Source organism: Rhinoderma darwinii, chromosome 12 (assembly GCF_050947455.1).
Source record: "Rhinoderma darwinii isolate aRhiDar2 chromosome 12, aRhiDar2.hap1, whole genome shotgun sequence".
Classification (NCBI taxonomy): Eukaryota; Metazoa; Chordata; class Amphibia; order Anura; family Rhinodermatidae; genus Rhinoderma; species Rhinoderma darwinii.
Genome location: NC_134698.1, coordinates 49,533,819 through 49,558,810, shown reverse-complemented (window position 1 = coordinate 49,558,810; position 24,992 = coordinate 49,533,819). Strand labels below are relative to the sequence as shown.

The 24,992-nt window shown below is 42.0% G+C and overlaps 1 protein-coding gene across 1 annotated transcript in view; it reads right to left on the bottom strand.

The window, feature by feature from the left end:
* Window positions 1-24,992, bottom strand: part of FAM98B (family with sequence similarity 98 member B) — a 30,571-nt gene that overhangs the window by 5,151 nt on the left and 428 nt on the right. Inside the window, exons 2-7 of the mRNA XM_075843738.1 lie at window positions 23,072-23,217; window positions 22,500-22,631; window positions 19,555-19,727; window positions 18,085-18,165; window positions 13,224-13,340; window positions 2,771-2,938 (exon numbers count right to left, since the gene is read on the bottom strand). Coding sequence (XP_075699853.1) covers window positions 2,771-2,938; window positions 13,224-13,340; window positions 18,085-18,165; window positions 19,555-19,727; window positions 22,500-22,631; window positions 23,072-23,217 — 817 coding nt within the window. The remainder of the gene's footprint in view (window positions 1-2,770; window positions 2,939-13,223; window positions 13,341-18,084; window positions 18,166-19,554; window positions 19,728-22,499; window positions 22,632-23,071; window positions 23,218-24,992) is intronic.

Below are 24,992 nucleotides of genomic sequence, written 5' to 3'. Positions count from 1 at the left end.
GGAGTTTTCACGCAGCGAGAGTCCGTTGTGTGAAACTCACTGCATGTCCTATATTGGTGCGTTTTCACGCACCTACGCGCCTATTGAAATCAATGGGTACATGAAAACCACGCACCGCACACGGATGCACGTACGTGTGCAGTGCCTGATTTGCACATCAATTCAATTGAAAATAATTTAAAAAAAAAGTGCTTTGCGGGTGCGTGAATAACGCATGCCACTCGCAAATCACTGATGCATAACGCACAATGGCGGATCATAGGGAGTTTTGGGCGGCCGCCCAGGGGGCTCGTGGCCGCCCAAAGTACAATGTAGTTTTGACGCTTTTTTGCCGCAAAAACTGCGACGAAACAGCATTGTATATGTCCTGCAAAAGGACCTTTAGACATAAGGTCACATGACCTCATCTCTAAACAGTAGTAAGAACTTCAGAGACCTGCTGGTCACATGACCAGCAGCAAGACTCCACAGAGAAGACTGAGGCGAGCTGCTATGCAAGTATAAAGAGATGGATTTGTTTAAGGGGTCTGTATTTAGGGAGTCTGTTCTGTATTTAGGAGGTTTGGTGTCTATTAGTTTAAGGGGTCTGTATATTTAGGGGTCTGTGTTCATTTAAGGGCTCTGTATTTAGGGGGCCTGTTCCAGGGTCTGTATTACTTAAGGCTGGGGTCCAAATTTATTAGTCTGAGTAAAAGGGGTTGTCTGGGCACATCGATAGGTCATCAGTATAAAAAACGGTCTGTGCCCGGACAACCCCTTTAATGTATGGTCCTGGGTGTCTAAAATCGTGTTTTCTATAGAGGCTGGAAATGGCTGCAGAAGTGATGGGCAAAGATGTCTCATTAGGAGAAGTCGCCAGAACGGTCCTCCCATCAGATAAGACATCACCTGTGAGTCACTGGATCTATAGGGGATCTGTCCCCTCTCCTGACGTGTCAAATGTGTGTTACCATTCCCATTGTCAAGAGGATGTGTCCCTACAGTGATACAGTCAGCGATGGTTGGAGACTGTCAGTATGTAGGGTCACAGCCCTTTGACAAGGGGGAACCGTAACAACCATTTGTCAATGCTCACACAGAATGGTGGTGTTCACTGTCGACACGGCAGAGAGGTGGGGGGCCCAAGTTTGTGGAACAGCCCAGGGCCTATAGTTTACTTAATCCGCCATTGATAACGCAACACGCACGGACCAGATTCACGCGCGTGAATGTAGCCTTATACAGTGAACTCAATACCGCAGTATGCATTAAAGCTCCCCCTAGTGGCAGCTGCAATAAGTCAATAGGATATCTGTGTCTATGCAGGATATATGAAGCTCTGTATCAGAAAAAAGGAGCTCCAACATATATTACAAATTTAAAATCAGCACAGAATTTCTAACCTTAGAACAAATAAAAAGGTGGCGATTCACTTTAAAGTGGTTTATTCGTCACAGACAACCCTTTTTATAGGATTGCCACAAATTCAGAGATGCACAGCAAACAGCGGATTGCCCCTCCAACTGTAGTATTACATCTGGCCATTCAAATAAACGCCTGCCCACGTAATACACGGAGGGACTGTGCCGCCAGAGAAAGAGCCACAGTTTGTTAAGTAGGCCATACATTTCAGATAGCTGTCGGACGACCGCTCGGTCGGTTGACAGCTATTTCTTCCGACTTCCCCATACACATGCACGCTCGGCTCGACGGACTCAAGACTCCTCCGGCAACGGCTTATCTCCTTGCAAACACAAGGATCGGGCATGTTGGAATGAAGAGATGACTGGTCATGCACAACCACGGCTTCATTTAAATCAATGTGAGTTATAAAATCCTATGAATGAGAATACTTTTTCCCATAATTGCACACACGGCCCCCTCTGATGATGACAATTGAAGCCTGACTGCGCTCAGCATTGATGAGGGTTATAGCGGATTTATCTACACCAGTGTTCAGGATGACAATCCAAACGTCAAAGTGTAAAACATTTTATTTGTTACCATGGAGAGATCCATCCTGGATTAGAGACCTGGACAATAAGTACAAAGCTCTTACATTTTCCTTGGTGTCCTGTTAAGGAGTAAAACAGCCCTGTGAAGTCAGCAACAAGTGGGGTTACGTTCTGCCCAGAATGAAAATACAGCAAGTGGCCACGTCATATCATGCAAGGACTGTAAATCGGAGCTCCGCAAATCCCAGTCGGTTAGTCTCCATGGTGACTGAAAAGCGAGACCTTATGTCCAGCCTTGTGAGTGTTTTATTGTTCTGTCTGCATAAGACACAACCCTGCCTCCCCCAAAAAATATAAAAAAAACAAAAAAAAACAAACTGAATTTATATGCTCCTTAAAAGCATTGAAAATGTATGTCCTCAGTGTAGGGGCATAGGATGACATTTTTACATACTGGGTGTAAGTTATATACAGTATAAAAATGAATGATTCACAGGAGACACTAGAATGTGCTTAAGGTGGCTCAGTGCAACGCTGTCATGGGTGCCGTCCTCCCTCCTGGTCATTGTCATACAGTCAACATTGTCAACAGTCTAAAACTGCACAAACACCTCCACCTCTTGCTTCACATACTATATTGGTTTAAAAAAAGAGTACAGGAAAGTGAATATACTAACATATATACAGCTACACACAGGGTGTATAAGGCAGCAGTGTCCCTGCGGCCATATATGAAAGAATGAATAAGTGACAGACCCGCTTTAAATGTAAAACGTAAATGCAAAAGATAGAAATGCAATACGATGTGATATAAAAATCGGTCTTGGATAATATACCTTATTGACAGGACACACCATCTTCTCTCGAACTGACCCACTGCTAGTTCGCACTATCCTGGATAAATCCTGTCTGGCAGCCAAAATATGTGCAACAGTAATTCCCGACTTCGGTGACAGCGAGTAACGGATCGGTTGGTAAACGCTTGCAATTTCATCCATTTTAGCCTAAAAGCACAGATAAAATATAGATTTGTACACGAACACATAAACCACATCATATCATATCTAGAAGATAGAAAAAGGTAATGGAGCACATGAACAACAACTTTCCACTAATATACTGTAGTCTGGATATTCTGATAGTCCGACACTCAAGCAAAAATAGTCATGATGTCAAAAAAAACAGAAGCAGAACGAGAAGAGATCAACAAGTATGAAAAGAAATCAGCAGCAGGAAGGGCTGTGGCACGATCTAGATCACAGCGACCTGTTCTGATGATCGTGGGGGTTCCCAAAGGTTGTATCCCCATCGATGATACATTGATAAAAAAAACAAAAACTGAAAAACCCTATTAAAGGTGAAATTTTTGCAACATGTAGAGCCCCATAACTCTGGCCATAATCTACCTTCGTAGTTATTCTGACTCTGGTATTAAGACCTTCCCAGAGCTGCAGGAGGAGTTTGACTCTCAAATAGGAGAACAATTGGGAGGAAGGGAGAGTCAAACATGAACTTGAGGCTCAGCTGGGCCCCGGAGAACTAACGTACCAAAGCTTTCCACTTCTTAACTTTCTGCTTTCTCCCCCTGTTAGACACCCGATTTTCCATCTTTATAGCCTATTGTCTGACCAGTTTAGAGAATCTATGCTCATCCCGCTGAAGGTAAGACAGGCAGGTGATATAGGTCCGCTGACTGAGGATGAGTGGGACAGAGCCCTCTCCTCCCGTAAATCTGTATCATCCAAGTATAATGAGCGACTCACACAATTTTGCGTACTGCATAGAGTGTATTACACCACCTCTAGATTACATGCCTTCCGTTCCGAGTCCCCTGACGAATGCCCTAATTGTGGACTTACCTCAGGTTCCTCTTATCATTTAGTGTGGTCCTGCCCTAGAGTAGCCGGGTTCTGGGATTAAGTTATCAAATTTCTGAACGATGAGATGGGGTCTCCTGTCCCGCTGTGCCCCAAGACCTGTCTAGTCACTCCTGATCCTGCGGAATAGGACTCCCGTCATATCCATACATTTATTGTGGAGCCATTATATTATGCCAAGAAGCGGTTAGCCAAAACTTGGTTGTCTCGTCGTGCCCCTACATCTGTAGAATGGCTGTCTGGTTGGTGGTATGTTACCTCAGAAGAAATGGCTTTTCCAACATAGAAACGGTCCTCTCAAATTCACCAAAATTTGGGATAGATGGCTGCAGTCTCCTGTTACGGTTTGCTTCCCCCAACACAGAATCTCTGACTCGCCCCCGAGCCCTTATTCTGTTTACTGCCACGGACGTGGCGCCTATTTGGCCCATATCCAGTTGGCTCCTCTTACACTCCATGTATACAGTATAGACCTCCACTTTCAATGCGGTATAAATATAGGTCCTGATCTCCCGCTGAATGTTACCTGACGTATTCAGGTTATACTTTTATGAATCTATACCTGTGGTAACTGTTATAGTTATTAGTTAGCTGGTTAATTCTCTATATTATGCATTAGGCAGTGATCGGCTCTATATACTGGTTCATAAATACTCAAGAAATGTATACTTACAAAGCAAGTAGGGTATCTGGTATTATTTTGTATGACATTTCTTTACTCGAACATTCATTGACCTAATTGTCTGAACTTCTGACACATCACATCGCTATATTGAATTGCTGGTTTCTTTCGTACTTGCAGTGGACACGTTGTCTACACATCTCAATGCTCTGTATTTACTTCTGATGTTTTACAATAAACTTTATTTGTGAGTTAAAAAACCCCAAAAACAAAACTACCTTTGTAGTATGCTTCATGAGGCTCTGTCACCAGATTATCAAATCCCTATCTCCTATTGAATGTGATCGGCGCTGCAATGTAGATAACAGCAAAGTTTTTTTGTTTGTTTTTGAAAAACGATCATTTTTGCCCAAGTGATGAGCAATCTTATATTTATGCAAATTAGCTTTTCAATGGACAACTGGGCGTGTTTTCTCGTTTTACCAACTGGGAGTGTATTGTGTTTTTACCAACTGGGCGTGTATTGTGTTTTTACCAACTGGGCGTGTATTGTGTTTTTACCAACTGGGCGTGTATTGTGTTTTTACCAACTGGGCGTTGTGAATAGAAGTGTATGACGCTGACAAATCAGCATCATACACTTCTCATCGCTCCCACCCAGCTTCTTTCACTGCAGACACACAGCGTGACGTCACCCACAGGTCCTTCAACCTTGGCGTCGGTCAGAGAAGATACATCGGCTCCAGCTGTCCGAGAGGGTAATATGCTCGTCTCTAGGGAGTTTACTATGCTTACCTGCACACGGTGATGCTGCTGCAGATTCAACTGTACTCTCTGACGCCTGGAGCCAATGTGTCTTCTCTCTTCCGACGCCAAGGTTGAAGGACCTGTCGTCACCCACAGGTCCTTCAATCTTGGCGTCAGAAGAGAGAAGACACATCGGCTCCAGGCGTCAGAGAGTACAGTTGAATCTGCAGCAGCATCACCGTGTGCAGGTAAGCATAGTAAACTTACTATAGTCCACCCATTCCTTCTATTACTTTGGATGCCCACATTTCAACCCACTCAAGCTCTACTAGGTCTTTCTTGTACACTGGTGCCCACAACTGTACACAATATTCCATGTGCGGTCTTACTAGTCATTCTAAAAGAGGTAGAACTAAGTTATCGTCAAGTGCATCTATGCCCATTTTGAAGCAGCCCATGGTCTTATTTTCCTTGGCAGCAGCTGCCTGACAGATTGCTACAGTTCATTTTATTGTCATCTGAAATTCCCAAGTCCTTTACATGTCAGTTTTACTCAGTATTTTCCTATTTAGGGGACATGTATTTTGCTTTCTCAGGTACATAACCTTACATTTATCAGTGTTAAACCTTAGTAATTATCTTTAGAGACCCGTTTCCTTTATTAGAGGTTATTATGTGTTGCTCGTAGAATGAAAATTGCAGGTATCGACAGACTCAAACCAATGAACATTAGTGGCTTCTATCGTTTGCCTGTGTGGGCTTTATATTACACAAATACACACCTAAACAGTATACAACTATTTGGCAAGCGTCACTCTGAATAAACTGATAAACCTGCTCATCATAAGTAAAAAGCTTTTCATTCAGTTATGTCAATCGTATTGGGTGGGAGATTATACCAAAAATGTACTCTTACTATTTTTTTTGGGGGCCAACATCCAACGTATTAATTTCAAAATATGGGCCACCTATTTATGTGCTATTCTGTTATTTTAGGCTGCTGCATTGTTGTCCTAGGTTACATAATACAGGCGTATTTACTGTGACACGAAGTCGTCCACATTGGTTATCCACGATAGGCCTTTTCTAACTAGGCAGAAAAGAGGTTATGTAGTCTACAGGATCTAAATGCTGCCCTCATGTGGCCTTTAGTATTACTGCAGGTCATACACCCTAACCCATTGTTTAGACCCATAGATATATGCCAGTGCAATAAAATAAAAAAAATTAAATTAAAATTAAAATTTACCTTATGGGATTAAAAATGTAAATTGAAAAAATTTTTTACAAAAAAACTATTAAAATAGGTCTCAGGATCTAAATATACACATATTTAGAAATCGGCACACCCGCAACAACCTGCAGAAGAAACGTGTGGCGGCATTTATGATGGTTCGTGTATGCTGTAAAAAAAAACAAATATCTATATAAAATGAAACGATCATGTAAATGTGGCAAAAAAATGGCACCTACATAAGGTACAACTCATCCCGTAAAAACCAAATACATCTCATACAGCTACGTCGAGTAGAAAATTAAAAAGTTGTGAGTGCCGGGTTGCAAAGTGGTAAAAAAATGTAAAAAAAAAAAATTGTTCGTGTCCTAAAGTGGTTAACCCCAATGTTGCCATTATATGCGGGAAATGATGGGGTCACTTATTAATGTGAGGGACAGGGTGTTATGAGTTTAGTACCTCCATGTGCCTCACATTAATAGTACTTAACCCCATCATGTACCTCACACATTAACCCAATATTGCGCTTTATGACAGGTACATGGTGGGGTAAATTACTATTAATGTGAGGGACATGAAGGGCCAAAATTGATAACACTTTGCGCCTCACATCAGAAAATGGAAGGACTCCATACATTTTTTTTTTTATTGTTGGCAAAGTCTCGTTTTGGTATCGAGAATCGCAATATGACACGAAGAGTCTGTATCGAAGACCAAATTCTGCTATTGTGCCAACCCTAATATATACGCAGAATATATTGACTCACTCAGTCTCTGTCACGATGGGACCATTTTATAGGAAGTTGGTTTGCTGGGTTAACCATGGAAGAAAAAAATAATAAAAACCAAAGAAATGACACAAGCATGAAGAGAACATACACACAATCTATGTACAGTCCTGGCCAAAAGTTTTGAGACTGGCACAAATTTTGCTGCTTCAGTTTTTATAGTGGCAATTTGGATTAACTCCAGATCGTTACGAAGAGTGATCAGATGAATTGCAATTAATTGCAGTCATTCCTTGCCATGAAAATTAACTTAATCACAAAAAACCCATTTCCACTGCATTTCAGCCCTGCCACAAAATGACCTACGAACATCATTTCAGTGATGATCTCGTCAGTTTCAGGAGAAAGTGTTATTGAGGACAAGGCAGCGGATATCACGGTCATGCTGATTGAATTATAAGAGCAGACTGGTTGCTTTAAAAGGGGAATGGTTCTTGAAATCATTGTCTTCTTCTGTTAACCATGGTTACATCCAAGGAAACATGTGCAGTCATCATTGCTTTGCATCAAAAGGGCTTTAGAGGCAAGTACATTGATTGATTTAGGGGAAATCTTACAAGCAGCATTTATCGGATCATCAAGGAGAGAGGTTCAATTGCTGCGAAGGCGGCTTCAGGGCGCCCAAGATAGTCCAGCAAATGCCAGGACAATCTCATAAAGAGGATTCGGCTACAGGATCGGTACCAGTGCAGCGCTTGCTCAGGAACGGCAGCAGGCATGCGTCAGTACATCTGCATGCACAGTGAGGCGAAGGCTTTTGGTGGCTGGACTGGTGTCAAGAAGGGCAGCAAAGAAGCTACTTTTCTCCAAGAAAACCATCAAGGATAGACTGACATTTTGCAGTAAGTACAGGGATTGGACTGCAGAGGACTGGGTTACAGTTCTTTTCTCTGATGAAGACCCCCTTTAGACTGTTTGGGACATCTGGAAGAATGATTGCCCAGAGAAGAAAAGATTAGCGCTACTATGAGGATGCTTTACTGTTGGTATGACACAGGACAGACCATTTATGTATGGGGCTTTTCATCCAAGGGAGTGGGCTCATTTACAATTTTGCTTAAGTACACTTCCATGAATAAAGAAAGGTATCTAAATATCCTTCAGGAGCAATTTGGTGATGAACAATGCTGGAGCACCAGGTCACAAGGAAAAAGTGATAACTAAGTGGCTTGGTGAACAAAACAATCCCACTGAGAACCTGTGGTCAATCCTCAAAAAGCAGGTGGACAAATAAAAAAAAAACACAGAAATTGGGATAGACTCCAAGCACTGATTAAGCTAGAATGGGTTGCCATCAGTCAGGATTTGGCCCAGAAGCTGATATCCAGAATGCCAGAAGTCTTGAAAAAGAAGGGTCAACATTGTGAATATTGGGACTTTGCACAAACTTGATGTATTTGTCAATAAAAGTTAAAAAACTTATGAAATGCTTATAATTGTACTTCAGTAACCATAGAAACAATCGGACTAAAATAAATAAATCTGAAAACACAGAATCGGCAAACTTTGTGAAAACCAACATTTGGGCCAGTCTCAAAACTCCCCTGGTCACATTTTTAACTCCGGATCTAAGTACTAATCACTATGCCATGAAACTACCCGACTATAAACTTCTATTGCCTACTTGTAGAACTTGTGATGTAGTGCGATTTATAAAACATTGCAGTGTGTAATGTCCTTATTTTTTACTGCACCACTCAGGAGAACACACGTAGAGCGCTATAGGACCGTCTACACTTCTTTAACGAACAAGATCATCTGATGCCATAAGAAGGTGCCAACAGGGGAGCCCATGGGAACACAAGTAGGATATACTGGTTCTTCTAGTAAAACCTCTGTATACCGATTCCATAGTAACGTCTGCTTTGGGTTCTATTTAGTAAGAAAGGGGAGTAGTTTTTATAAAAAGTATTTTTGTAGAAATATTTGGTATTAATTTTGGCAAGCAGCTGGAGGGAGAGGTGGGTGCAGGGCATACAGGGCTGTGTAAAGCAGTACAGGCGAGAAGGGCAAGGCAAACTATGTTGAACACCTTCAAAAGCGATATTTATTCTTTTTTTAATTAAAATGTCTATCAGTGTGTTTGGTGCCACTTTCTAATTACTTTTTTATTAAAAGTTATTTTTACTTTTTGAGATGCAGCTGCTTTGTATTCTGTATACAGAGCAGCTGTATCGTGCGCAGAGACCTGAATCCAACATATAATGGATTAAATCAAGTCTCAAAGATATACACAGGGGGGTATTTTATATTCAAAACATGAGGATTGTACTCAGACAATCCAAAGGATCTACTCCCACTAACTGTGCAATTATTCCTATATTTTACAGGAGAATCGATCATCAATCTTTATTCATATACATTAAAAGAATTATAACTAAACCATCAAGGACATACAAAAGAGCGTTAAAAATTAATCCATGGACTCGTTTTTGAAAATATTACGATTATATTTTGAATCTGCTAATAAGCAGATATAGATTATAGAGGAGAGAGCGTTTACTTATCTTTGTTTGTGGAATAAAAGTTAGTACTCCAATTGGGAGGAATAACAGTCCATTTCAATGGCAAGAGGTAGTCATTATATAATCAAGATATGGAAAAATCTATACGAATATATTAAGGTATCCGAATAGTGGTCTGAATTCTTCTAGGAGGAATGCCTCCAGTTGCACCGAAACGAACAGACACCATTTACTCTAAATTATCTAAGGTAATGGATACTCTCAATATTGAAAAATTTAGGCATTCCTCCCAGTGTTTCAGCAGACCATCTAGAGAGTCTAAAGTGCTAGAGGCATTCCTCTTGAATTTATGGACATTGGAGTGTATGTTACACACTCTGTGTGTTGAATTTGACAGGAATGCTTCTAATAACGCACACACGGAGGCTTTTCTCCTATGGTATATTACACACTATGTGTTAGAGGCATTCCTCTCAATCAGCAAACACATGGAGGCATTCCTCCTACAGTATATCACACACTTAGTATTAGGGCTTATTCAGACGAACGTGATATACGTCCGTGCAACGCGCGTGATTTTCACGCGCCTCGCACGGACCTAAGTTAGTCTATGGGGCCGTTCAGAGAGTCAGTGATTTCTACGCAGCGTGTCCGCTAAGTAAAACTCACGACATGTCCTATATTTGTGCGTTTCTCATGCATCACGCACCCATTGAAGCACTTCCATGTGACGCGCGTGATTCGCGCAACAGCAGTAAAATCTATGAATGAAAACAGAAAAGCACCACGTGCTTTTCTGTTTACAAACATCCAAACAGAGCGTCATAATGATGGCGGCTGCGCGAAAATCACGCAGCCACGCATCATATGGTGATGACACACGGAGCTGTTAAGTGCCTTTTGCGCACACACTCGTGTGAATCTGGCCTTAGAGATACTCCTCTCCTAATCAACAAACACGTGGGGGCCTTCCTCCCAAAAAAGCTGCACATTCAGACTCTCCCTCTATTGTCGCTAAACCATGGTGTTGGGTATTGTATTGGCATTAAAATGGCTAGTCCTATCAAGGATTGTATATTAAAAGAACAAAAAAAGTCCTTAAATCAGCCTCCCTACATGTTTCACCACATACAGTGGCGTCATCAGGGGAGAATGGCTGTTCTAATGGCATCCGCATAGAGTTATTAACTTTAATAAATATTTACATAACTGTGAAACGTTTTAAACTACAGTAATTCTAATACTGGCATACCACCTTAATAGGCAGAACATTAGGTGGAGTATCTTTATATTATATGTCTGTATAGGATCCTCGATGTTTACGAAGCATACACCGTTGTTTTCCTTTCTTTTCCCGTTCTACTTGTATAGCGATGCTTGGGATGATTATTTACATCTATATAGGATCAGTAATGTTTTCTAACTATATCACACGGTTACCTTTTTTTTTTTTTTTTTACTTACACAGCGATGCGTCCTACCAACACTTTGCTTAGTGATGCATGTGATTACATTGGGTGTTTCTTGAACACACATCCCGGAGTCCGGGACCAAATCAGGTAGCCAGTTACTCTTTTCGCTGCAGACCAATTAGGAAGCCAGTTACTTCTGTTATTATAGTTAGGGCTCAGGTGTAAGATTCTGTCCCCTTTTATAATAACAGACTTAGGAACATGAAGTTTTGATCTACTTTATCCTCAAAATAGAACCTTGCTTTGGACACAATGTTTAAAGCACAATAAAGAGAAGATTGGAAGATATGGGACTGCCATTGGCTAAAAGAAATGTCAGAGTAAAACCAATTATAGTCAATGACCGTACTTGCAATGCTGATGATCCGCAAATGGCCAAAGGCGGTGTCAATCAGATCTCAACCAATAGTAAACTCGGAAACTATATAGTCTGTGAGTGGCCAAAAATGATGTCAATCACTCTAGGACCAATAAGAGACACCGAGATGACGGCGCTCACGCCCCCAGAAGCAGCCGAAAGTCACTAGGCGAAGATTACCACAAGGGTTAGCTAGTAGCCTGATTAGGTAATACATCTCTGGCATTTACTGGTGGAAATATACATATACTGCCGAGGGTGACAGGAGTGGTGGACACGGCCGACCACCTTCTCCTGGTCACATGCTGGGGATTACACAGCATCTAAAATAGACACTGCACAGATTGATCAGTCATCAATGTACAGAATGTGTAAGCAAAGCAACATTGATGAATAGGAGGAGTATTTGTATCAAAATAAGAAGGCTTAGTGTACAATGATAGCCAATACTCGAATGGGGTGAAGCCGGTATAAACAATAGAGTGGGGGACTACCAGCATCTGTCCTGTGGAATAGCCAACTATCCACCTAACATACTACTGTTATTTATTTTTTAAATCATACATAAAAGTATAAAAAATAATAATAGAAATTTACAAGCATGTAGATGCATATATCTTAATGCATACAATAAAAGTCTAGTTTTGTTACATCGGTATTCTCCACCCTTCACTCCTTTTCCCTTTAAAGTTAAATTATGTATCCAGTATACATAGAAGCTGCATGTGCCTCTGACACAAAATATAACCTCAATACCAATCAAACCTAAAGTTGATCAACCTAGATTAGATCGGTATTAGGGTTATATCGTGTGTCAGAGGCACACAGTAGCGACTGTCAGCCGAGCGATCAGACCAGCTCACTGGCTGATTTGAGTTAAATCGGCGTTCTGCAGCTTCTATGTATAGTAGATGCATAGAAGCTGCAGCACAAAATCGAAAGAACATTTTTAATAAATGTAAGTGTATATTAGGAAAAAGTTTAAAATAACAAAACACAGACATTACATTAACAAAAAAAACAAAACAAAACAAAAACTACTTCAAAAAGGCTTACATAGCCTTAAAATAAAAAGGCATAAATAAACTCAAGAGGGCTGTAATTTTATTTAAAAAAAATGGTAATCACATTAGTTATGACTGTAGGCTTTCTGTAAACAGCAAATCATTGCCTACCAATGAAAAAAATAAAATAAAATAAGGAAGAATGTAAAACACAGGAAGAGTAATGGATTTTGGCTCCTTATAAAAAGGGGACTGATCTCAATTGAAAAAAATCAATTGCTCAATTTACTGCCTGACCTGTATGCCAACCACGATTAAGGCTTAATGCCCAAACCGTAAGGGTTTTTACTGTCCGCAAATATGGATCAGACGGCCAAATCCGTAGCCATACACAAATGCGGAAGCGCTCATAGACATGGGCAAGTCCGTGCCGCAATTGCGGACATGTTCTATAATGGCGGATCATTTCTACGGCCCGGATACACATCCGCAAATATACAGCAAGGTATCCGTGGCCTACAGAAATGAATGGGTACGCAATTTCATCCATAATTACGGATTCCGTAATTATACATGAAAATTATGGTTGTGTGGGGTCTTCGGAACAAGTGTATGGCACTATCCCCGTCTAAGCCACTTGTAAAAACATGTACTAGAATCCATAGTGCAGTTATTTCCACATCGCAATTCTTCTGTGCATTAAGTTACTATACTTCACTGACCTTAGCTCTGTCAGACCAACCAAATGACTGCACGGTCACATCCAAGCGTTTTATCAACATTCTGCGCCGACACTCATATTCTTTACAGAGAATTCCATTTATTTTCTCCAGATGATCCTATAACATAAGGGAAACATTAAATACAGAAATGTATTTTGCGTTACTGGTCCAAACGGTGTCCACTGATAAACAAAAAAATGTTACTTGTTCAGGATGGATTGAATAGAAGAATAGAGAAAAACAAAAGAAAAATACTGTCAAATTCTTAACCCCTTAGTGACTAGCCCATTTTAGGCCCTAATGACCAAGCTATTTTATTCGTTTTTCTATAGTCGCATTCAAAGAGCTATAATTTTGTTATTTTACATAGCTGTATGAGGACTTTTTTTTTGCAGGATTAGTTGTGCTTTTTAATAGCACCATTTTAGGGTACATATAATTTTTTTATTAACTTTTATTAACTTTTTTGGGGGGGGGGGGGGGATTATAAAAAAAACCTGAAATTCCGCCATTGTTCTATGCGTTTTTAAATTGACGCCGTTCACTGTGCGGCGTAAATAACATGTTACCTTTATTCTATGGGTCGGTACGATTACGGCGATACCACATATGTAGAGGTTTTTTATGTTTTACGACTTTTGCACAATAAAAACACTTTTGAACTAAAATTATTTGTTTTTGCATCGTCGCTTTCCAAGAGCCGTAACGTTTTTATTTTTCCATCAATGTAGTGATTTTTTGGGCTTGTTTTCTGCGGGACGAGACGTAGTTTTGATTGGTACTGTTTTGGGGTGCATGGGACTTATTGATTAATTTTTATTATGACTTTTTTGGGGGGCAATGGAAAATAGCAATTTCGCCATTGTTTTTTGCGGTTTTTTTTTTACGGTGTTCACCTTGCGGTTTAAATGACATTAACTTTATTAATGGAGTCATTACGGTCGCGGCGATACCACATATGTGTAATTTTTTTTTTTACACTTTTACTAAATAAAACCACTTTTTATGGAAAAAAATGGATTACTTTTTTTACTGTAACTTTTACTATTAATCTTTATTTCACTTTGATTACTTATTTTATTAGTCCCACTAGGGGACTTTACTGTGCGATCTTCAGATCGCTGCTATAATGCTTTGGTATACTTCGTATACCAGAGCATTATTGCCTGTCAGTGTAAATCTGACAGGCAATCTGTTAGGACGTGCCTCCGGCGCATCCTAACAGGCATATGTCCAGGGCAGACCTGGGGGCTTTTATCAAGCCCCCGGCTGCCATGACACCCCATCGGAGACCCGCGATTGCATTCGCGGGCCGCCGATGGGTGACAGAGGGAGCTCACTCCCTCTGTAAACAAAGTTAAATGCCGCGGTCGCTATTGACGGCGGCATTTAACGGGTTAAACGGCCGCGATCTAAGTAAACTTCGATCGCGGGCGTTGGAGCAGGAGCTCAGCTGTCATCAGACAGCAGAGCCCCGGCTCCAGCCTGCACGGGAGACCCGTGCAGGACTTAGACTAGGCGAACGTTAAAAGGCGTCAGCTTAGCCTAAGGCCCCTTAGTGACCGACGTGAAAAGGCGTATTGGTGGTCACTAAGGGGTTAAATATATGGTCTAAGGCCATAAAAATCAAATCAATAGAAGTTAAAGGGAACCTGTAACATATTCCTAGGCCACTAAACCGCCACCGTGCCGTTATACTGGACAGTAATCGTACTATAAAGAAGCCCCTGTATAATCTGTCCGATGCTGCATAATGTAGAACATTAACTTCCAGCATAGCGAGCGCTGTATGTAAAGTGCCGTTCAATAGTCATCTGGGTGGTGCCGCGATTCGTTGTGCAGTCCAGGCCTAAACACTCCCTTCCTGGCTTGATTGATGTCCCACAGGAGCTGGCCTTTTAATAATGTATCATGGCCTGTGGGACATCAATCAAGGCAGGAAAGGAGTGTTTAGGCCTGGACTGCACGACCCTTAAGGATAGCGGCACCACCCAGATGATTATTGAACGGCACTTTACATACAGCGCTCGCTATGCTGGAAGTTAATGTTCTATATTATACAGCATCGGACAGATTATACAGGGGCATCTTTATAGTACGATTACGGTCCTGCATAACGGCACGGTGGCGGTTTAGTTGCCTAAAAACTCATGACAGGTTTCCTTTAAGGATGCAAGTTGGTATCGAAAAGAGATATTACAAGGTAGTCTTCCTAAGCTGCAGTAATGTACATTAGTTAGAAGTTGTGAACAGTGAACTAAATAAGGATGGGAGGGGGTTAGAAAAAAAAAAAAAAAAAAAGAAAATAACCATTTGCCAAAAACAAAAATATAACCCTATAAAATAACTGACTAAAAATACTCCGAGATTATAAACTAAGTAAAATAGTTTGTGATATTTCACATTTGACTGTAGTAGACCGCATGTCCAGAGACATTAAATGGCATCATTACAGGGAAACCAACTAATACTGCCCTAGGAGCGCGTCATTACAGCCTTTATTCAGCCAAAGCAACAAATCCTACAAAAATTCCCGATACAAACACTCAATACTGGTTTTATCGTGCAAATCTTATTAAGCAGAAAAAAGTTTTTTGTAGGCTTTGTTGCTCGTGGTTTTGTTTCCTGTGAGCGTCTTCGGGGGGGGGTATTTGAGTTTATAGGTGCTTATCTTCACTCAATCGATCGCTTGTACCGGGGAATTACATTTATCAGAGAAATCAGATTCTCATCTTCAGCCCTCCAATGATGACGACCAATGAGAATAAAGGATCAGCATCGTCTATTGATGGTCTGTTCATCATTCAGGTATAACGAAGGGCCCATTATCATAATAGTTTCATGTCTACCGTGAATGCAGGGCAAAGCTTCCGACGTACACACTAAACATGGCCATAGGGCTGTATTAGCTTTTCATGACGTTGATGTTAAAACAGATGCCACAATAAACTATGGGATGCCACTATTAGGAATTTGTCATAGCCTCCATATAACATATGCCACAAGCTATTCCTGGCGTATACGCTAAATGTGGTGAAAAAAATAAAATAAATCATCAACTATAAGGCTGGATTCACACGAGGTCATTACGTCCGTAATTGACGGACGTATTTCGGCCGCAAGCCCCGGACCGAACACACTGCAGGGAGCCGGGCTCCTAGCATCATAGTTATGTACGACGCTAGGAGTCCCTGCCTCTCCGTGGAACTGCTGTCCCGAACTGAAAACATGATTACAGTACGGGACAGTTGTCCGGCAGCGAGGCAGGGACTCCTAGCATCGTATATAACTATGATGCTAGGAGCCCGGCTCCCTGCACTGTGTTCGGTCCGGGACTTCCGGCCGAAATACGTCCGTCAATTACGGACGTAATGACCTCGTGTGAACCCAGCCTAACATTAAAACCACTGACAGGTGAAGTGAACAACATTAAATATCTCATTACAATAGCCAATGTCAAGGAGTGGGACAGATTATGCAGCAAGTGAACAGTCAATTCTTGGAGTTAATGTGTTGGAAGCAGGAAAAATGGTGTGAGGAGTCCAATGAGTGTAAGGATATGAGCGACTTTCACATGAGCCAAATTGTGATGGCTAGATGACTGAGCATCTCTAAAATGGCAGGTCTGGTGGGGTGTACCTAGTAAGCAGTGGTTAGTACCTACCAATAGTGGCCCAAGGAAGGACAAACTCTGTACCAGCGACAGTGACATGGGCACCCAAGGCTCATTGATGAGCAAAGGGAGTAAAAGATATCCTGTCTGGTCCGATACCACAAAAGAGCTACTGTAGCACAAATTGCTGAAAAAGTAAACGTTGACTAGGACAGAAAAGGTCAGAACATGCGGAGCATCCTAACTTGTTGCGTTTGGGGCTGCGTAGTTGAACACCGGTCGGAGTGCCCATGCTGTTCCTTGTCCACTCTTGAAGGCACTGACAACAGGCAAGTGAGCATCAAAACTGGACCATAGAACAATGGTATAAGGTGGCCTGGTCTGATGTGGATGGCTGGGGGCATGTGCGTCGCTTACCTGGGGAACTGATGGCACCATAATGCCCTATGAGAAGAAGGCAAGCCGGTGGAGGCGGTGTGGTGCTCTGTTCAAAGTTCTGCTGGGAAACCTTGGTTCCTGGCATTCATGCGGATGTTACTTTGACATGCACCACCAACCTAAACATTATTGCAGACCAAGAACACCCCTTCATTTACGTAAGTGGCCTCTAAATTTCCCAGATCTTAATCAGATGGAGAATCTGCTAGATTTGCGGAAAAAGAAGTCCAATGCATGGAGGCCCCACCTTGCAACTTACAGGACTTAAAGGATCCGCTGCTAAAATCTTGGTGCCAGACACCACAGGACACCAACAGAGGTCTAGTGGAATCCATGCCTTGTCGGAGCAGTGGATCGAGGGTGAACTACACAATATTAGGCAGGTGGTTTTAATGTTCTGGCTGAACTGTGTATATCCAAGCATCAGTGTCAGAAAGAACCTTGGTTTGAAACATGCTCGCCACGGCCGGGCGCATATTTAGAATATGGCAATGGATTTATAGAGTCGTGAAATGCACCAGTTTTAATGGCGCAGAATACTGGTCTAAAGTACACCACCCAATAGGTGGCATAAAGAATGCAAAGGAGTCTAACATACACCAAAGGCACCATACAGCAGCAGAAGTGCCTGTTGCTCTTTAGTACGACTACGTGGACACAGCTCTGCCATGTGCATGAGGCCTAATTCTAGATGAAAGGTTAGTTCAGCTCTGTGTTATCATTTGTGTATATTGGTCATACCAACCATGCACTATTAATGATATATAACCTCACTCATCAAGTAGACAGAATATGCTGCAGCTTTCTTACCAACTGTTGTGTATTCAGATCCACAATGAGCAGCCCCCGGTCAATGCCGGTCGCCTTCGCTTTTGGTAAAAGTTCCGTAACCTATGGAAAAAATAATAGTTTGGATTCATACAACATAAACTGCCGATCTGAACACGAGAATAATTGTGATCGGTTTATGCTGGAGAATCTGCAGCTTAGTGAGGGTAAGGTCAGGAAACACGCTTTATCATAATCTGCAGATGACCAAGATCAGCGCCAATGTGTCCAAAATGTTTGCAGATAAAAACCAACAATGAGCAGTTTTATTTAAATAAAAAATAAATAAAATCAAATACCCACAAATCACCAGGCTTCGGGCCTAAATAACACTGCAGACCACATAGTGTTGTCCACAGCAACCAATCCAGTCACTTCTCGCAATTTGAAAATTGCTCTGAAAACTTGAAGGCTAGAATCTGGTTGCTTTAGGCAAAAGTATCTTTCTGCATGTAAGCCATCACGAGTTCTACCAGACTATCCAAACTGTGCCCAGACCAGCACTTGGCCCCTAACAAAATGGACATTAATTCAGCAATATGACACATGCAAATACATGTGACTTTCATGTTACTCAAAGTTACCCAACTTAGGCTCCGTTCACATCACGTTTGCCTTCAGTTAGGTCTTTCCGTTCATCAGAGGAACGGAAAGAGAAACGGAAAGTAGCGTTTGCAGTAGCATTGATTTCAATGGTACATTTTTTTCAATTGGTTTCAGTTTGTCCATTCCGCTAGGTTTCCGTTTTGTTTTTTTCAGACGGAAACAATAGCGTAGTGCGCTGCTGTATCCATCAAAAAACGGAAGACTAGCGGAACAAACGCAAACTGAAACCAAATAAGAGAAAAAAAACGTACCATTGAAATCAATGGTATTACAAACGCAAACGCTACTTTGTTTGCCGTTCCGTTCATCTATTCCTCTGACGGAACAGATGAATGGAAAGACCAAACTGAAGGCAAACGTGATGTGAACAGGCCCTTACCCGAATCTACAGAAAAACCATGTCAAGTTTCAGCTATTGCAGTCGTATGTAAGCCAGGCTCTTGAGCGACACATTGGACTGCAGCGGTTATGTGACAGAAGGCTCTACATAGTCCCAGCCTAAACATGTGGGGAAGAGTCGCCATGAGGCTGTTTGTACGCGCATGGCGTAGTAGTAGCGAGCAGAAGGCAATTGGATAATGAGATGGATACGGAATGTAAATTCAGGACTGTAAACACACAAGGACATGTGGAGAACGTGCGGCTGGTGACAGGAGCTGCTCACGGCTACACAAGGTAGAGGAGTGAATGAGGCCTTACCGTAATCTAGAACAGACAGTGCAGCAAGTAGGAATAAATTGCTACTTTTGTTCAAAATGAATATTCATCTCCTCTAGATAATTCTTGTCGAATGTCAAAAATGAAGACCATTTTGTAGCTGTTGGTACAAGTAATGTCAGGCCTCACCTTTTCCTCCACACTTTTTAACATTGAGATCACATTTGACGCGGACTGCTCGGGAAGTCGCAGAGCTTCACAGATTGTTCTCGCTTCCTTACACACGGCATCACCTGAACTCCGGTCCTTCTGCTTTTTGTTTTGTAGAATTTGCAAGGCCTGAAGCTCGGAGCCTAGAAACACTGGAAGAAATCACAAAACATGAGATACTAAACACAATAAACTTTACATTATCAAGAGATTCTTTTGTAAATGGCTTTAAAATACAAATCGAAGAAACGTGGAACCAGAACAAACGATGCAATAATCTATCTGTATATTTTTCCACTAAGTAATTTGGCATGTAGACCAGAACTACTTATACACGGCTCCTAGTGTAAACCTGATGGTGTGACCGTGATAGAGAATTTACAGTATGAAACTCCATGGACCATGAAATTATGTCAAGTAGAACTTATCACCAATCCCAACATTCCAATATGGATGTCAGAAGTTTATTATTGGGACTACAGCTTTTAGTACTGCAACACAGACATAACGGTGAATTGGGCAATTAATCGAAGAAAACTAAACCGAAAATCAGTGCAGATAAGACGATAAGCCAGGACGCAGATACAGTTGAATCCAATGGTGGAGCAGGGAGCCATCACCGCCCTGCTCCACCATTCACTTTGTAACGCCAGCCACGAGCAGCCTGGCGCAGACAGCCGTGCTGCAGTGACATCATCGCTCCAGTCTGCGCTGAGCCACACAACACAGACCTCCTCTAATTGTCGTCGAAATGGGGATGAGTATTTATTTTACTTTTATTAGGCACTATGGGGGCATTAGACTGTGTGGGGGCAGCTATAGGGGTGTTATACAGTATGTGGGCATTATACTGTGGGGGCATTATACTAAGTGGAGGGCAGTGTCAGAGTGTATATTATATACAGAAGTATATGATTCAATGGTGTGGCACACAACAGCGTGGTATATAAAAAGGAGGCGTGACTTAAATTGTTCATTAATCGTAATCGAGGTTACATGTTCAATTAATCGTGATTTTGATTTAGTTCACAACCGCCAGCCCCAAGTTGAAGTATGGATTGATGATAGATCGAGGCCATCTAAACTTTTCCGTGTGTGGGGCACATCCAGTGCTTTCCTTATTTATGGAGCAGACTCAACAAATGCACGTGATCTGTCCATGGCACCTTTATATATGACCACCCTACCCCTTCGAAATTAAACCTTCTGATAGAACATAACAGCAACATCCTATCAGAGAGAGCTACAAAAATTATAGTACTGCAATCTTGAATTAACACATTGTCTGCCTCCTGACCTCGCCATGTGATGACAGAAGAAATGGAAGGCCATAGCGCCCCCCCCCCCATAACCATAAAAGACACAGTCCTCCATTACAGCTCATTTGTAGAAAAATTTATAAAATGTTTGTGTTCCCCAAGATCTAGTGCAGATCTTCTCTTGCGCTGACCACTCACAAGTCACTTCCTCTTGCGCGCTGATCTATAGAGAACTGCACTGGGGAGGGTTATTCCTATGGCAGAAATAGTCAGTGACTGAAACCTATACATACAGACAGGGAAGGGGTCAAACGGATTCGCGGACTGCGCTCTCTTTAAAAACGGACCAATATGTTCTGATCTGTACGTAATCACAATAAACAAGCCCTCCTACAAGTTACAATCAAGGTCCATACAGCTCTGTTCACACTGCACTTGGTCTATTTGGTCAGGTATCCATTGCTTTTTGACCCTAATTATAACAATGTAACCCTTTTGCATCAGAGTATATACAGATATATTATATGTGATTCTTCCTGATGACCATTGTATGTATATTTAATATAAGCACAGATTGTGAAATACACTATAAGGACAAAAGTATTGAGACACACCTTTTAATCATTGAATTAAGGGGGGGGGGGGGGGCATTCAGTCCCATTGCCACAGGTGTATAAAATACAGCACCGAGCCATGCAGCCTGCCCATACAAACATTTGTGAAAGAATGGGTCATTCTAAGGAACCCACTGAATTCCAGCGTGGTACTGTGATAGGATGCCACTGTTGTAACAATCAATTCATGAAATTTCTTACCTCCTAGATTTCCCACGCATGGTATTATTGCAAAGTGGAAGCGTCTAGGAACCACAGCAACTCAGCAACAGACCACATAAAGTTAGAGTGGGGTTGCCGAGTGCGGAGGCGCACATAGGTCGCCAACGCTCTGCTGACAATAACTAAAAAGAGTATAAACCTCCTCCATAACTCCCAACCGTCCCGGATTCAGCCGCGGGACAGTCGCAGATTTCTGGCAGTGTCCCGGTGGTATATCCCGGACTCCCGGTGTCAACTGTATCGACGTCCTCAGGACGCTGATACAGTCGAACCCGATGACCCGTCAGCTCCCTGCTTCAGCATTAGTACAGAGGACTCTCCGGGCACAGCGCTACTTTAATCGCTGAGCCCAGGGAAGCCCTTGACGTCACTGTACATATATGGACAATCTCGTCAGTGGCTCCTCCTGTAGTAGAATCCCTGGCCAGAGCGCTGCCGAAGCTATAGGATAGGAGGTAACTGGTTGTAACCGGAATACCCCTTTAAGGTTTAAAATACCGTCGGTATTAGGGCATTAATATAAGATTAATTATATATGTATTTAAATTAGGCGACGAAAAAAAAATATTTTGTTCCTAAACGTTTCAATTTAGGAGCCAAAGGCGCCAAGGTAATTTTTTTTGTCTGGAGTCCTGAATCAGGTTGCTGCTTTCTGATTGGTTGCCACGGGCAACTACTCCACTTTTCCTTTGCACCGGTTTTGATACATCTACCCCAATGTGTTTTCTAAATGGAATGGAGTTGTAGAGCAGCGAGTATCAATTCTTGGGCTGAGTATGCTCAAAGTCACCAGTGTTCTCTCTTGATCATTTATATTTACGGTACTCACACAGTAGCTTCAGACAGTCCACCTTATTTTTTAATCTGTCCTTAATGTCTCCAGAAACCAGGGCAGGATAAGGGCAGGAGAGCTCCTTCAAGAAACCACTTATTTCCAGTTGAGCACTCTCTACGTCACCACCTAGACAGAAAAGTTGGAGCGTTAGATCGTTGCTTAAGAAACAGGCCATTTACATCCGGGTATTATACCGGACCTAAATATTAACACTACTAGGGGGTCCAATCTGTATGCCTTTTATATAGCTCACATACAGATCAACAGAAGCCAAGTGCATTCAGATGGGATCCCGAATAATGGAAGCAGGTTACTGTAGTAGGTTACTGTAGTAAAGGAACAGAGCACCAGTGCGGCTGCCTAGAAACACGCACAGGTGACCACACTGGAGCCGTTTCTATACCGCAAGAGGACCAGTAGAAAGTACGGCAGCCCTTGCATGGCGCAGGAGATGCTGGTCACTAACAAGCAAGAGTAATAGGGAGTGTTTTATTTTAGTTACTTGATCTAAGGGCAGCAGGCGAAACGGTTAAGGGTGTCTTTTATATGGCCAAGCGGTCACTTACCATCGGAACTAACACTTTCTTCTAAATGATCAAATAATTTAATCCGAGAGGTGAGCCAGTTCAGGAGCTGAAAGTACTCTGGAGATGACAAGCCACCTTCTAAGGCTGGGCCCAGAGTGTCCTCCTCCAATAACGGACCCTGGTACCTACAGAAAGACATGATTTCAGGAAATAAATGATTAAAGAGGCTCTGCCACCAGATTAAAAATGCCCCATCTCCTACCTCATTTTATCAGCAAAGGAATGTAGTTAACAGCAGTGTTTTTTATTTTGAGAAACGATCTTTTTTCAGCAAGTTATGAACTGGATTACATTTATGCAAATTTGTTTCTTAATGCCCAAGTGGGCGTTTTTAAACTTTTAACCAAGTGGGCGTATTACAAAGAAGTGTATGACGCTGACCAATCAGCATCATACACTTTTCTCCATTACACCCAAGCTTGTTTCACTGAACAGCGTGATCTCGTGTGACGTCACTTCCGCCCACAGGTCCTTCGTCTCTAGGGAGTTCTATATGCTTACCTGCACTGTGTGATGCTGCCTCCTCCTCCGCTGCTGCTGCAGATCCGACGACTGTAACTTCTCATACGCCTGGAGACGATCTATGTTGAGTCTTCAGATGCAGGGATGAAGGACCTGTGGGCGGAAGTGACGTCACAGCGTGGTTTCGCGAGATCACGCTGTTCAGTGAAACAAGCTTGGGTGTAATGGAGAGAAGTGTATGATGCTGATGGGTCAGCGTCATACACTTCTTTGTAATACGCCCACTTGGTTAAAAGTTAAAAAACGCCCACTTGGGCATTAAGAAACAAATTTGCATAAATGTAATAAAGGTCATAACTTGCTGAAAAAAGATCGTTTCTCAAAATAAAAAAAACACTGCTGTTAACTACATTCCAGCGCCGATAAAATGAGGTAGGAGACGGGGCATTTTTAATCTGGTGACAGAACCTCTTTAAACTGATGTCTAAGGCTTTTTTTTGTGGACATAACTTATATACTGTGTTACAGATTATTAAACGTGGGGCAAGATTGTCTTGCAATTCAGTTTGCATTAGACCTTGAAATTGTGTAAAAAATTTGTAAAAAACACAGGTGATCGTACACAGGCGGTTGTTACGCCATACCGAAGAATGCCATAACTACAGGTACTATGGTTAGATAGCACTGCGGTCCCTCCATCGCTTTATAGGACTTCCCTGCAATGCGTTTAAACGGAGGTCCTCCTCACTTCCCCTTTGAATGCCACAACCAGTTATGATCGTGTTATTTAAGGGGTTAACGGCAGAGATTGGAGGTTTCCCTGGTTTCTGCGGCGGTGTATCACGTGTTGCCCGGCTCCTGATCACATGGGCACACTTGCTGTTCCCGTGCAATCAGCATTACGAGCATGCGCGTCACAAAGCAGCAAAGTCCAGCCGCTCATGACGAGAACACACGCCATGCGTCGTTAGCCAGTTAAATAATAACGGTAAGAACACTAAACAATCTTCATAAAAATAATCATATAATCCCATGAATAATGGTTTCCTAGATAGTCCCTAATGAATAATCTCTGCAAGAAGACAGGTCCTCTTCAAGCAGGATCTAAAAATCTCATTTCTAAAAGGAAACCATCAGCAAGAAGTCTAGCTGCTCCTGGCAAGTATCCAACTCTACCAGATGGAAAAAATGCATAGCCTTACTATGGTGACGGGAAAGCTCAATTAAATGTAGAGGGGATGCTCCACGGTGGCTCTGGCTAATAAGTGAGGGTCTTGGAACCCTAATGGGTAATTTGAAAATGGGTATAATAATATTACATCCTCCCTCATTGGTTAAACCATTCACAATACAGAATAGCCATTAGACAACTAGTGCTGGTCTACTATCCAGTGACGTCAGCATAATACAATAGAGAAGCGGGACCAGTGCAGGTCAA